Raw genomic sequence first — 13666 nt, forward strand, 5'->3', positions numbered from 1 at the left:
TGCATGCTCTTTAGAATTGTTTTCCTAATAAAATGCCTTTCAGAAGCCCGTGTGCCGCACTGCAAGCCTTCAAAGGCTTAAAGCCAAGCACAGCTTCTCCCACGGAGCCTTGTTTGGAAGTGATTCCTTCCTTCACTCCACAAAAGTTGATTCCCTTCCAGGTGCTAGGGTCTAAAGTCTGTCAAACAAGTCCACAGGTCTTAGCTCTGCTCCCATCCAGATATGGGTTCCCAGCATGGGCATGACAGGAACTGCAAAATAAAGCTAGTGTCTTAGATGTTTGCCCTGTTTAACTAATTGTATTCTCACTGTATTTGCAGTGCCTTCATGCAAACATCTAGAAAGCATTCTTAGCACATCTGACCAGAAATGTAGTTGAGTTTAAATATTTTAGCTCAGGTATAAAGTGTTGTTATATTGTGCTATGCACAATTTGTAGGTAAAAAAAATTACCATTTATTATAAAATTATTTTGTGTGAAGGATGGTGGTGGGAGGGGATGGATGGGGATGGGGTGGTGTGGGGGACTGGAGAGGGAAGGAATTCAAAGCAAAGCTTGAGGTTTCATAAGGGAGGGCAGTGGATGAGGAGATTGGGCTGGCAGAACCCTCAAATGCAGAGGAAATTATCTATTTAGGAAGACACATTTTTTTCAAACTTGCTTTTCTCGATGCTTACAAAGAAATAAAACCATACAAGATTGAAAGGCTTTTGTATAAGACAATGTCTCAGCCCTGTGGCTGAGACTCGGTCCTTAGCATGTGACCCCCCCGGGGCTAATAATCCCAAATAAGGTCCCAGGACCCAACTCTCAAACACAGTCTCAAATGATCTGATCTTCTCATGCTGATTTCCTGGGTAGTGGGGGAAGGGAAGAGGAAAGAATAACCTCTTAGGCTCTGTGCATTGCATTTACTTAAATCCCATTGTAAACCTACTGATATAGCACTGATGATGACTTGAGTGTAAACAGCAGCAATAATCAGGCTGGAAGCTGATAACATAACTTTTACTGATGAATGGTGACATTGATGAAAGTTCTTTACGGTTCTTGTTATCCACAACTTGATGTTACATTCTCAGTTCTTAATAGATTTGTGGCATTGGATCTGGCCAAGACAGGTGTTGTGGGTTGGCTGCTTTCCCCACCTGATTCCTTATGTAAGGTGATAGCTTGGATACTGAAATCCCCTTGCCACATTTGGAGGTAACGTTGGAGTCTGATCTTTATATTTCAGGCACTTGTTGCAAACCCTCATTTTCATAAGCTGCACCTTGTGCAGTGCTTGCCTTCTTTCTGCTGACTTTTGCACTGAGCTTCAAGCATTTGTACAAGGGGCTGATAATAAGACAACTTAACCAGTCAATTAAATGACAAAACTGAATGGTATTCCATTTAAAATGCATTTTATATCCATGTTTTCTTATATTTGCTGTGCTTTGTAGTTGACATACTGCCATGTAATTGCCACGCGTTTTTCCTTTTAAATGGCTGCTTACAGCTTCTCAGCCACCGCCAGCAGCAGCAGATCCTTGCTCTCTTTCAGTAAGTGGGTTTGTTATGATCATATTCTTCTCCTTGTGCCACATAAGCAATGTTTTGGGAATTTGTAAGTGTTTTATGCACATTTTTTAAACTCTTCTGCTGCACTGGTAGAACCTGGGACGTTTTGTGAAGAAAAGGGATGAAGACCATATGCTTTGGATAACCCTTGAGGAAGGAAGATCCATCTCAAACATTGCGGTGCCGGGTTATAAAATGAATATCTACGATTGATGAGATATTTATCCCAGCGGCACTCTCACAGATTCAGATAAGTGCTGCTTTATGAATATAAACATTGAAGTTAACAGAGGATTGCACTGGAGCATTCTAGAGGAGTTTTTAAATGCAAAAGAAAACATATAAAAAAATTATGGAAAGTAATTTACATGACCAATGATTATAATTTGAGTACCTATAAGAGGACCTTTTAAAATACTGACAATGTGTGTTTAAGTCCAATGCTGTAGGAAGGTCATTTGTCCATGTTCCATTTGTCCCTATATTGCATATGATGAGATTACATATAGTGTTGTTTACAGTAGATTCTTACATTTTTGGGTTATTTTTTTATTTTTGTGTTATCTATAATTTAATGCATTGAACTACTAATGGAAGTTTAAGATGCTTTTTTTAAATATATATCTACACTACTTTCAATCTACCCCTAAAAAACGCATGTTTCACATTTCTCCTCCTCCACTCTTCCCATCGCCGTAGATCCCAAAACCGATTTGGTGATTTCAGGGTTTGGGGGTTACAAAACCTGACCCTCCCCAATAGGCAGCTCTCGGGGGATGGAGATACAAGAATGAGAAGCAGCCCCGTGCTCCGAGATCTCATCCGACTCTTCCTCCTAACTCCAGGGCTGCTTGCTCCCTGTCACTTTTGTGTTTTATCGGTTTCTGCTTCCATGCTGGCTGCTACATTTTCCATTAACAGACTGAGCAGGAATTCACGCCCCATGAGGTCCAAGGAGCTATCTGAGCAAATCCTGGACTAAGGGTTGGCATTTTCTCTGCTTTTTTTTCCCCCTTCCTCAGTACGGCAGCTCCTTTTGCTGTTTATATTAATGACGACCCCCATCCTTCATTATTTCTAGCACTGCTAACCTCTAGCCTAATATTTCATGATGTACACCAGTGGCACCGGTAACCCTAACCTTTCCCTATTTAGATCCATGGTATGGAAAGCAGTCGGCCACCTGCCCTTTGCAAGTCACTCCTGCCACACATGAAAACACAGGAGGAGGAGGAGGAGGACGGTCCTGCAAGGGCAGAGTGACATTTTCAGCTGTGACACTGGCAGATCATTTATAGGAAGGAAACGCAAAGCAAGAACTGTTTGTATGTATGGATCTGGAGGGATGGTCCCCACAGCTCACCTGAGGGCACCGACGACAATCTGCAGCTTATTAATGCTCAGCACTGTCAACAGAAAAAAAAATATATAACAATCCACAATAAAAGAAATCAAGCCCCTTCCCACCCCCATTCTCCTACCAATCGAGCATAAAACGAAATCAGCAGTGTAAAACCCCACATCAAGGCTCATAAAATGAGTTCAGCCAGCAAGAGAAAGGGGAAAGCAAATTCTTCTCCCCAACCAGCAGAATCTGGATGGCCGAGGAGAAGCCCGAGCAGAGTCCAGGATCACTCATTCCTCATCCGAGTTTTCTTTTGGCAAAGCCTTGCAACTAAGTCAGCAACAGGATTATGAGCAGAGAAGAATGTGAACGGAAGGGCGACGAGGCAGCTTCAAGGGACGCACAACACCGAAGTCAGACACTTTTTAACAAAATGCACAAAAAAAACAAAAAACGAAAAAAGATTTATAGAAGGATCAATGAGGAACGTTTTTATACACTTCACGCCCCAACTCTCAGAGCATTAATGCTAAAAATAAGGAGGAAGAGGAGCTGGTGTGGAGCTAGGCGGGCAATGGTGCCACCTAGCGTCCAGGTTTGGTATTCATTATTATTATTATTTTGTAATTTGTCTGCTTTCTTCTCTTACTCTTTTATTTTAATCATTCCGTATATTACTTTGGCAGCACATTGTCATGTCAATAAAGTTATCTGAATCTATTCCTGCAGCACAACAGATCTGGGACCTGAATCAGCGGTGGCAAAGAATGGGGAAATAAAATAAATAAATGAGACAACACTATCTGATTTGCTGGAAAAGTCCTGCACCCAGCAAGCAGGAGGAATAAAGGGAGGTGCTCCTGGACTTTCTTTTTTGCTGCCTGCACGTGTTTCTTCTATACCGATAGCCGTTTGCACATCGTATCGGTTTACATACAACTAATAACTTTTGGGCATGGCCCTTACAAAGAACAATCGAAAAACAAGTAACAAAAAATATATAAGGGAAATAAATATGTTAAGATATATATGTTTTAAGAACCAGAACTCTATGCTGAGGAGCATAACAATGTATACGACAACTATAATACAATACAATGTACCTGGAGACAGCGTTCTTAAGGCGTTCTTAATCAGTTTCCATGGGAGGGGTATAAAGCAAGGGGTGGAGGGCAAACTTAAGAGATATGCAGGGGTCCAGGAGGACACAGCAGGGAGAGCAAAGATAAAAGGAAGGGAGAGCTATAGAGTCATAAAGGATTCTTGGGGGTGAAGCAGAAAAAGGGGGGTGAAGCATAAACGACTAAAAGGGGGTAGAGAGGATATAGGGTAGAATCGAGGTCAGTTGAGGGGGGGAGAGTTAGAAGCATAACAGGTCAACTACTCGGTTGCCTGTTAGGTATTTTTCGTGGAGAGGGAGGCAAAAGGGGGTAGGCTTGACGGAACAACCAAGTTTTTAGGTTTTTTTTTAATTTAGGAGTAGAGGTCTCTGTGCGTAGATCAGGGGGTAGGGAATTCCATAGGGTAGGGCCAGCAAGGGAAAATGCTCTGCTCATCGTAGAGGAAAGTTTGATTGATTTGATTGACAGTGTGCGGAGGGTTCCTTGGAGGGCAGGGCGGGTAGGTCTAGTGGAAGTGCGAGGGAGGAGAGGGGGGTTGATCCAGTTGAGGTTTGCATTTGTCAGACTTTTATGGATGAGGGAGAGAGCTTTGTAAAGTATTCTTGATGGTATTGGGAGCCAATGAAGTTCGATAAGAGTAGGTGTAATGTGGTCCCTTTTTTTAGAGTTTGCAAGAATACGTGCAGCGGCGTTTTGTAATAGTTGTAACGGTTTGGTATGCGTTGAAGGGAGGCCAAGGAGGAGGGCATTACAGTAGTCTATTTTAGAAAAAATAATAGACTGAAGAACTGTACAAAAATCAGAAAAGTGTAGCAAAGGTCTGAGTTTTTTTTATCGTTTGTAGCTTAAAATAGCAGTCCTTTATGATAGAGTTAATAAAGGGTTTGAAAGTGAGATGGTTATCAATGAGGACACCTAGGTTGCGAGTGTGTGAGGAGAAAGATGTAGATGCATGTGAGAGGGGGATAGCTGGAAGAGGCTGTTTGTTGGAGATGATTAAGAGTTCAGTTTTGTTAGGATTGAGAGCAAGGTGCATGTCTGTGAGGAGTTGGTTAATGGAGGAAAGGCAGGATTCCCAGGTTTGTAGGGCAGTTTGGAGGGAGTCAGAGAAGGGGAAGAGAATTTGCACATCATCTGCGTATATGAAGTGCTTGATGTGAAGATTGGTGAGAAGGGTGGTAAGGGGAAGCATGTAAATGTTAAAGAGGGTAGAGGAGAGAGAGGAGCCCTGGGGGACACCCTGAGGAAGACTGATAGGTTCAGATTCAGTGTTATCAACTAGGACAGTGAAAAAGCGATTTTGCAGATAGGATTGTATCCAAGAGAGTGCGTTTCCAGAAATCCCAATACTTCTGAGGAGCAGCGGAGATGTCTAGCATAGCAATCAGATAAGAGGAGCCCGAATCGGTTCCTTTGATAAGTGTGTCAGTAAGGGAGAGTAGTAGGGTTTCAGTACTTAGATGCTTCCTGAAACCATATTGAGTTGAGGGAAGAATGTTGTGTTGTTCGAGGTGAAGGGAAAGGCGAGAGTTGACTAGTTTTTCAAGCATTTTAGCTAGGAGGGGTAGGTTGGAAACAGGTCTGTAATTAGACAAGGTGGAAGGATCAAGATTAGGTTTTTTGAGTAAAGGTTTCACTACTGCTTGTTTGAGAAAATTAGGGACTGTGCCTTGCTCCAAAGAGCAGTTGAAGATGTTGGATAGTGGTTTGGCGATTACTTTGGGAATAGATAGTAGAAGTTTAGAGTGGATAGTTTCAGAGGGATGTGAGGAAGGTTTCATCTTTTTTAGGATGTTCTCTATTTCCAGCGAGGAAGATGAGTCAAAAGAGGAAAGAGTAGCTGAAGAGCTGAGGATAGGAAGAATAACATTGTTGGTGTTATTTTATTTATTTATTTATTTATTTATTTATTTATTTAAGGTTTTTTTTATACCGGCATTCGTGAAGCGCTCACATCATGTCGGTTTACATAAAAAACAGGGGTGCAAAGAATACAATAAAAACATAGATAGACGTGATGAGGAAATACAGTTACAATTAACAAGGACTATTGAACTTGGGTGGAGGAAATAAAGATAGATAGAAGAACTTATGAGAGAAGTGTGCCGTGAGGGAGGCAACTTTATCTCTAAAGAAATGCGCTAACTCATTGCAGCGATTCTTGGAGGTGGTTGCGTGTGGTTGCGTGTGGGAGGGGCTGGTAAGGTCAGCAATCATTGAGAAAAGAGCCTTGGGGTTATACTGTAGACCATGTATCTTTCTGGCATAGTATTCTCGTTTAGTATGGAGGTTGGAGTTTCTATATTCGTGCATGCGTTGGTAATAGGTGGTTTTGGCTGTGAGGGAGTGGTGCTTGCGCCAGCACCTTTCAGCAGCTCTAAGCTGAGTTTTGAGAATTCTGAGATCAGGTGTGTACCAGGGTATTCTATTTCGACGGGTCAGATTGATAGTTTTTGTTGTTAAAGGGCAAAGTTTGTTGGCAATGTTAAGGGTGAGGTCGACCCAGGAGGAGAAGGCGTTGTCTAGCGACGAGAGGTCAAGTTGATTGGCTATGTCAGAGCATGCTTGTGTGATGGTGTCCACAGTACAAGTTTTGCGGTATTTGAAAGATATAGATTAGCAGAATTTAATAAATGCCAAGCAAAGTATTAGACAAGAGACGAGCTGGCAACACATGGTGAACCCATCAACAACATATGGAGATGCTGTCCTTCTCAGATAGGAACCCAGGCATGCCAGACTTAACAGAGTTTGGAAAAGGATAACTCTTTTTCAGCCCAATATTGGCCCCAGCAGGCCAACTACAGGAACGTGGGCAGGCAAGAGCTGGGAGTCACGAGGAAACGTTGGCTCTGTTCCAGTCAGTGAATGAACATGAGTTTATGACCCATGCGTTTTTATTACCATGTTTACCACCAGCACGTGGGCGGTGTATTACGGGCATCTAAAGAGCTCAGATCTATTTGTGCTGTCTAAGCACAGCGCAGAGGTGCAGTGAGCTTTAAAGAGCAAAGAGGAATGAGTGGCAAGATGTACGCCTTGGCCGCGGGATGTGTCCATTTCTTTGTACAGCTGGGAAATTAGGTGCCTCAGTTTTAGGATAAAAATAATTGTAACTTAGGTCCCTGAAACTGAGATGCCTAATTGTCGGCCTACTATTCATTTGCTTAGTGCTGGATCAGTGGCGAGGGCTCATTTAATTCCCCACTCCAGCCCCACCCACTTCTTAAGCCCCTAAATTTAACCACCTAGCCCTAATAATCAGAAACATAGAAACATGCCGGCAGAAAAAGCCCTCATGGCCTGTTTTGTCTGCCCATCCACACAGTTGTTCAGCTCTACCACAGTTTTCAAAGTGGCAAAATTATAGAAACATAGAAATGACGGCAGAAGACGACCAAACGGCCCATCCAGTCTGCCCAGCAAGCTTTCACACTTATTTTCTCTCATACTTATCTGTTACTCCGACCGCGGAGTTCAGGGCCCTTATTGGTAACTTTCTGGCTCTAATTTTCCTTCCACCCCCGCCATCGATGCAGAGAGCAGTGTTGGAGCTGCATCAAAGTGAAGTATAAGGCTTAATGTTTGAGGGTAGTAACCTTCCTATCGAGCAAGTTACCCTGATGTTTGTATACTCAAACTGCTCAGATCAATGCCTTGTTAGATGTTGGCTGGATGTACGTAAATCCTATTTCTTCACAAATTCTCACAGTTGGATTCCTGAACCTGTTGAAAATTCTCCCAGGGGGAAATTTTTAAAACCGCTGCTTACATCAGTCAAAAAAATACGCGCTTAACTTACAACAATTTTCAAAGCAGACTTCTATGCATACATCCACTTTGAAAATTATCCAACCTATATTACCTGTACCTCATTAACCTGCTATTATGTGTACGGAAACATTTCCTGAAAACAAAAACCTTTCCCCCAATTCCTCCCTCAGGAGCTCCTCAGCTCTGTCCAGGTAATGATACATTATTTATCTAGCTATACGTGAAGAAGTTATTGTGGCTTGAGATATTTTTTTTAACCAGCAGTTTGCTCTTGCTTCTTTATACTTAATATCCATCTACTGCCTCTTTGTCATCTCCTAACCAAACTCAAGCTAATACACTTCCTATACGCGGATGACATACAAATATGTCATCTCCCTCCTGACCTCCGCAGTGAACCGTGCCACATTACATTCAAGAAGAAGCTTAAGACTTGGTTTTTTGCACAAGCTTTCCGGAGATCTAAGAGCCGGAAGAATACCACAGATGAATAGTCTTGGATCTACCATCACCTACTGTGTACATAGGTTGCTGATTAGTTCGTGATCGCAATTTAACTAATCATGTTTATTCTCTGTTACCTCCTCTAAGTTCCCCTATTCCCAATTATGTTATTTGTTTACTTTCATTTTTATTTGTATTTGATAATTGATTTTGTTTTTGTTATTGTTTCTATGTTTCAATGTAAACCTCTTATCGAGGAGTCAGTTAGTTACTTGTAAACCGGTGTGATACGTATATTATACAGGAACATCGGTATATAAAAAATTAAAAATAAATAAATAAATACTTCAGCTGGGTGGGAAGCAAGACTGGGATTCTGGTGCCATGAGATTTCATTCAGAACTACGGGGGATTTTTTCCCCTATTTTAAATACCCTCCCAACTTACACGTAGTCCAGTCACTGCAGCGAGTTCTTGGGCCCCGGGCTATGCACCAGGTCATTATCCATAACTCTGCAATCATGGCCCTTGAATCTGGCTACAGGCATCATCTTTAAGCAATGATCACAGTCCTTTCCCCTCAAGGGTCTGGACACTGCCTCTTCAGCATCCCCCAACCCCGGACAACTCTAGGATCAGACTAGGGACCTTCTGCTTGGCAGTGCACAGGCATCACAGAGAGGCCAAATACCAAGGCTGAAGAGGAAGCTGTACCCCTTTTGCTTTAGAGCTGGGTGGCAGTTCAAAGGGGCACCACAGTGGCACTCTGGCCACCCCCATAATCTCTGCCCTCCGGTTCCGCAAAAATCTTAAATTCGGCCCTGGGCACCGCACCCAAGGCGGGGGATTAGGACCCTTTGGTTCCCCCCCAGGCATCATGAATTAGGGGGGGGGGTCCTCTATCCACATAACGGTGCCCGGGGAGCTCGCACTTTAAACGTCTTCCACACTCGGCAAGGTAGGAACTTGAAAGCATTTGTTATATTCCCGCCAGGAACAACTTGCAGCCGGGCCCAGCCGCGTCTGACCCGGTGGCCGGCACCCGCCTAATGCATACGCATCGCCGTTAAAGGCTCGTTTATACTCCTGTTACACAGGTCCAGGGGCGGGGCGAGGGGCGGCGCCAGCTCCGGGTGACGTCGGGCGCGACGTCACAACCAAGATGGCCGCCGACATGCCGCAGGGCCAGCGAAGCTCCGGGCTTGTTTTCGCTTAAATCTTTCGGCGCCGCGGCTGTGCGTGGGTTGCCGGGCCTGGCGGCTCTCGCTTAGGCGCTGCGGGATTCGGGGCCCTTTCAGTTCCCGCCGTTGCGACCCAGCTGCCCGCGTCCAGTGAGCGGAAAACCCCCGGGAAGGGGAGCGGGAAAGCGGGTTTGAGCGGAGGAATACGTGAAAGGTAAGGGGAAGGCGAGGGGCAGGGGTGGGAGGAGAAATGAAGGTGGGACGAGAGGAGGAAACAGCTACGGTAGGTGAAGAAGAGAGGAGAGGAAGGGACAAATGAGAACAGGAAGGCTGGGAAGAAGAATCTGGATGAGGTAAGAGGAGGAGCAGTGGAAGAAAAGAAGGCAATGAAAGAAGTGAAGGGGATCTACATCTCTCCTCCTGCCCCCAAGACATGCAGACCTCCCCCCCCCCCCCCCAGCACATGCACCTCTCCCTCTTCTTGTAAAGGCGGAAAACGTGCATATCCCCCCCCCCCCCTCCCACTAATGCTTGCAAGTCACTGCTGACCCCAGCAGCCTTAAGAACTGTGACAGTTGCATATGCTCAGGAAATGTTGTTGGTTTGGCAGTTTGCAAGCGGTGTTGCTCAGCTCGGAGCTGGAGATGCTGGTTGCTGGCTCTCCTTTTGTATTATGTACATTTGTGGGACGATTGTGTGTCCTGTTTTGAGGACTTACATGTTTAGATGCTTTCCTTAAACTTTGGTTTCTTTCACCTGGCCCAGAGGCATTGTTTTCTTTTTGTAGTGGCCCAGAAGCTGGTGTGTTGCTTGCAAAGAATGAAATAAAAACGGACTTAGATAAGGAGTAATATCCTACAAGTGGCCAAGTTTCTATGTCCGTCATAGATAACTGAACAGACTGGATTGGGCAGTGTGTCTTTATTGTCATCATCTGCTATGTTATGTTACAAGCACTGGAAAAATCCTAGAAGCCAGGTCCTCTGTATTGCCTAATATTTTACAATTGGTGTCTAAAATTCAGACTGGCAAAGAAGCCAAAACAAATGTAAACTAAAAAGAGCAAAATATGAACAAACAAGCAAAATAGCAACATATTTAGGACATTCAACCTCTCCTCACAAGTCTTCCGATTCTGATCCCATACCATTTTGGTCTCCCTTCTCTGGATGCTTCCATCCTGTCTCTCTTTTTTGAGATACGGGCTCCAGAAATGAACAATAGTACTCCAGGTGAGACCTCACCAAGGACCTGTACAGGGGCATCACCACCTCTGGTTTTTTTTTTTTTTACTGGTTATTCCTCTCTCTATGCAGCCCAGCATTCTTCTGGCTTTAGCTATCTCCTTATCACATTGCTTTACTGCCTTTAGGTCGCCAGAAACTATCACCCCCAAGCTCCCTCTTCCAGTCCATGCACATCAGTCTATCACCCCCATCACATACCGCACCCCAGATGGGTGACTCTTCATTTCTTGGTACTGAATCCCAGCTGCCAAATCTTCAACCACTCTTTTTAAGCTTTCTTAAATCACTTTTCTTTCTCTCTACTCCTTCAGGCGTGTCCACTCTGTTGCAGATCTTAGTATCATCCATAAATAGACAAACCTTACCTTCTATCCCTTCCACAATGATGCTCCCTGTGGCACTCCACTTAACACCATTCTCTCTTCAGAGTAGGTTGCATTTACCATTACATACTGTCTGCTGTCAGTCAACCAGTTTGTAACCCACTCCACCACCTTGGCAATTGCTCTCAAGCTTCTCATTTTATTCACAAGCCTCCTATGTGGGACAGTATGAAAAGCTTTGCTGAAATCCAGGTAAATCATATTGAGTGCTATACTCAGCCCTGAAAACAGGCTCCATATTTGAATCCTTGATTTCTTTCTTGGCACTGTTCAGTGCTGCTGTTGCATCTCCCAGCTGGTCCAGAGAAGTTCTGCTTCTCAGACATCTAATTAATGTTTATAATACAATTTCTGTTTTTGTTTCCTTTTGATTCTGAATTTTGGTTTCATAGGGCTTTGTGTGTTGTGATCTGCTTTCAGTGCTTCTGGATATATAAAACCTTTAATTTTAACCCATCTACTATGGTAAATTACTTTTTTTTTTTTTTTTTTTTTAATATTTTGAATTGTTTTTAGTAAGGTATCCTGTTTTTTCTGATAGCTTGTGCAGTAAATTGTCTTTGTGTCTCTGTCTCTCAGCTAAATACATTGACAATCATTTAAAAAATATATGCAGACAGATTAGGATAAATACAGAGGTTCCCTACTGGTTGGGGGATGTAAATTCACAATTGAGGTAACATTTCTGAATGGGGGTATACTGCAAGGTGCGACAGTTACTAATTAGCCAGTGGTGCATTCAAGGGATCCATCTGAGCATAACTTACAGCAAACGCAAAGTTTCACCATCTGGCTACTACGAAGTTTGATCAAATTCACTCATGACGGTAGGGCAGGGGCATCCTGCTCTTGTGCTTCTATGGCCGGGACAGGCCCTCTGGGCACCTCAAGAAAGCATGAATGATTAAAGTTGGGAGGGAGTGGTCTGGCCATCATCTGCTTTTATTGCTTGGATGGAGCCTCCTTACCATTGAGGTCACCTGCATGGAGCAGCAGTTTCAACCTTAAAGGCCTAAATAGGCAGACTACATGGACTATTTTGATCTTGATCTGTCGACATTTATTCTGTAAATATATTCTTAGTGTTAACCAAAGTTCAGGCGCTAGTTGAAGGGCCTGAAAGATGTGTATTAACTGATGTGACTGTATTGGAAATGCTTATGAAACCCAAGCACTCTTAAATGCAAACTTACATTCTCATTTTCTTGCTCTCTTCTTAGAAATGGATCGTTTTGTCCATGATGTAGTCCAGTAATGTGGCTGAGGCTGTTTTAATCATGGCGTCTGAGCTTTGTAAGACCATCTCCGTGGCGAAGCTGGAAAAGCACAAGAATCTCTTTCTAAATTACAGGAATCTTAACCATTTTCCCTTGGAGCTGCTGAAAGATGAGGGCCTGCAGTTCCTGGAGAGACTTTATATGAAACGCAATTCCTTAACTACCTTGGTATGTAGGGCACTTACAATCGGGCGAGAATCTTTGTTTTTCATGTGCATTTACAAAGGGGTCAGGGGTTGGATTTCAACCACAACTTTGTCCTGGCCATTGTGGGCCAGTAAAGTCACAAAAGGTTACCGGCCCATGGTGAAAAATTGTGGTCTCAATGAAATAATGCAAATAAAATTAACTGAACCAAATACACCCTCAGAGGTTGAAAATTGTACCAGAAATGTTCTTGATTGCCCTGAGCTTCCAGTGAAATCATATCTCTGTATTTCTGCTATTTTTCAGCTGTTCAGTGGCACACAGTTTTGATAACATTTTTGCGTAAATAACTGGTTAATAATAAAATTAGCTAATTAACCCTGGTCTATAATATGTTCCAATTTAACAGCTTCAGCTGTAAAAGCTTTAATGCTTGTCAGCATGTACGATTGGCCTGAAGTTTGTTAGTTCTGCCTCAGAGCTGTAGAGGCAAGGTCACACTTACATTGAGTTATTGATTATTTTAAGGTAAATAGCCCAGATTTAGCTCTTTCAGCAGGGATAACCTGTGAGAACAAGAAAACATGATCACCGATGTGGAACGACTTCAGTAATGGTTCCCATATCAGCATGTGGCCCGATTTTTCTCTAGATGTACCTAGAACAGGTAGTATTGCATTTCTGCGGCATTGCAGAAGTTCGTTGTAGGGTGAAATGTTTTCCCAAGCTGGAGTTTGAAGCAGAATTTGTTCATATTAATACTTTGTGGTTTTGAAAAGCGCATAAAAAAAAAAGTCACAAAATACTTCAAGAAAGTAAATTGACTTACTTTGAGATGAAAGCAAACAAAATCCTTTATTCCTGCCCTGTTGTTTCATCTCTGGTTTTCTGTTCCTTCTTAAAAGTGCAGTAGATTCCAACAAACATGTGAAATTGGTTTCATTGGCATTATCTGCGCTTAGAATGTAGCGAGCATGGTTGCAACATAAACTGGTGTTTCTGTGAAGCAGCCTGACCCTCACGGTGCAGAAATCCATAGATGATAATCACTGTGCTAATCTACAAATTGAAGTCCATACTTCAGTATAGCACAAACATTCTATTTAGGTCTAAGCACTGTCCTAAATGAAGAAATTACTGTAAAATCTGGCATCCATGCTGCAAATTAATTCTTGAGGTCTTA

The 13666-nt window shown here is 43.1% G+C and overlaps 1 protein-coding gene across 5 annotated transcripts in view; it reads left to right on the forward strand.

Annotated features, from left to right (window-relative positions):
* The first annotated feature begins 9376 nt into the window (after positions 1 to 9376).
* LRRC28 (leucine rich repeat containing 28) overlaps positions 9377 to 13666 on the forward strand; it is a 64835-nt gene continuing 60545 nt past the window's right edge. Inside the window, exons 1-2 of one of the 5 annotated variants that reach the window (XM_029574589.1) lie at positions 9377 to 9643; positions 12280 to 12504. In XM_029574589.1, the coding sequence (XP_029430449.1) occupies positions 12337 to 12504 (168 nt within the window). In that variant the 5' untranslated portion in view covers positions 9377 to 9643; positions 12280 to 12336. Of the gene's footprint in view, positions 9644 to 9763; positions 9783 to 12279; positions 12505 to 13666 lie in introns of those variants that run through there. The other 4 variants (XM_029574588.1, XM_029574586.1, XM_029574587.1 and 1 more) reach the window with 4 other exon arrangements.

The sequence above is a fragment of the Rhinatrema bivittatum genome, chromosome 13 (assembly GCF_901001135.1).
Source record: "Rhinatrema bivittatum chromosome 13, aRhiBiv1.1, whole genome shotgun sequence".
Classification (NCBI taxonomy): domain Eukaryota; kingdom Metazoa; phylum Chordata; class Amphibia; order Gymnophiona; family Rhinatrematidae; genus Rhinatrema; species Rhinatrema bivittatum.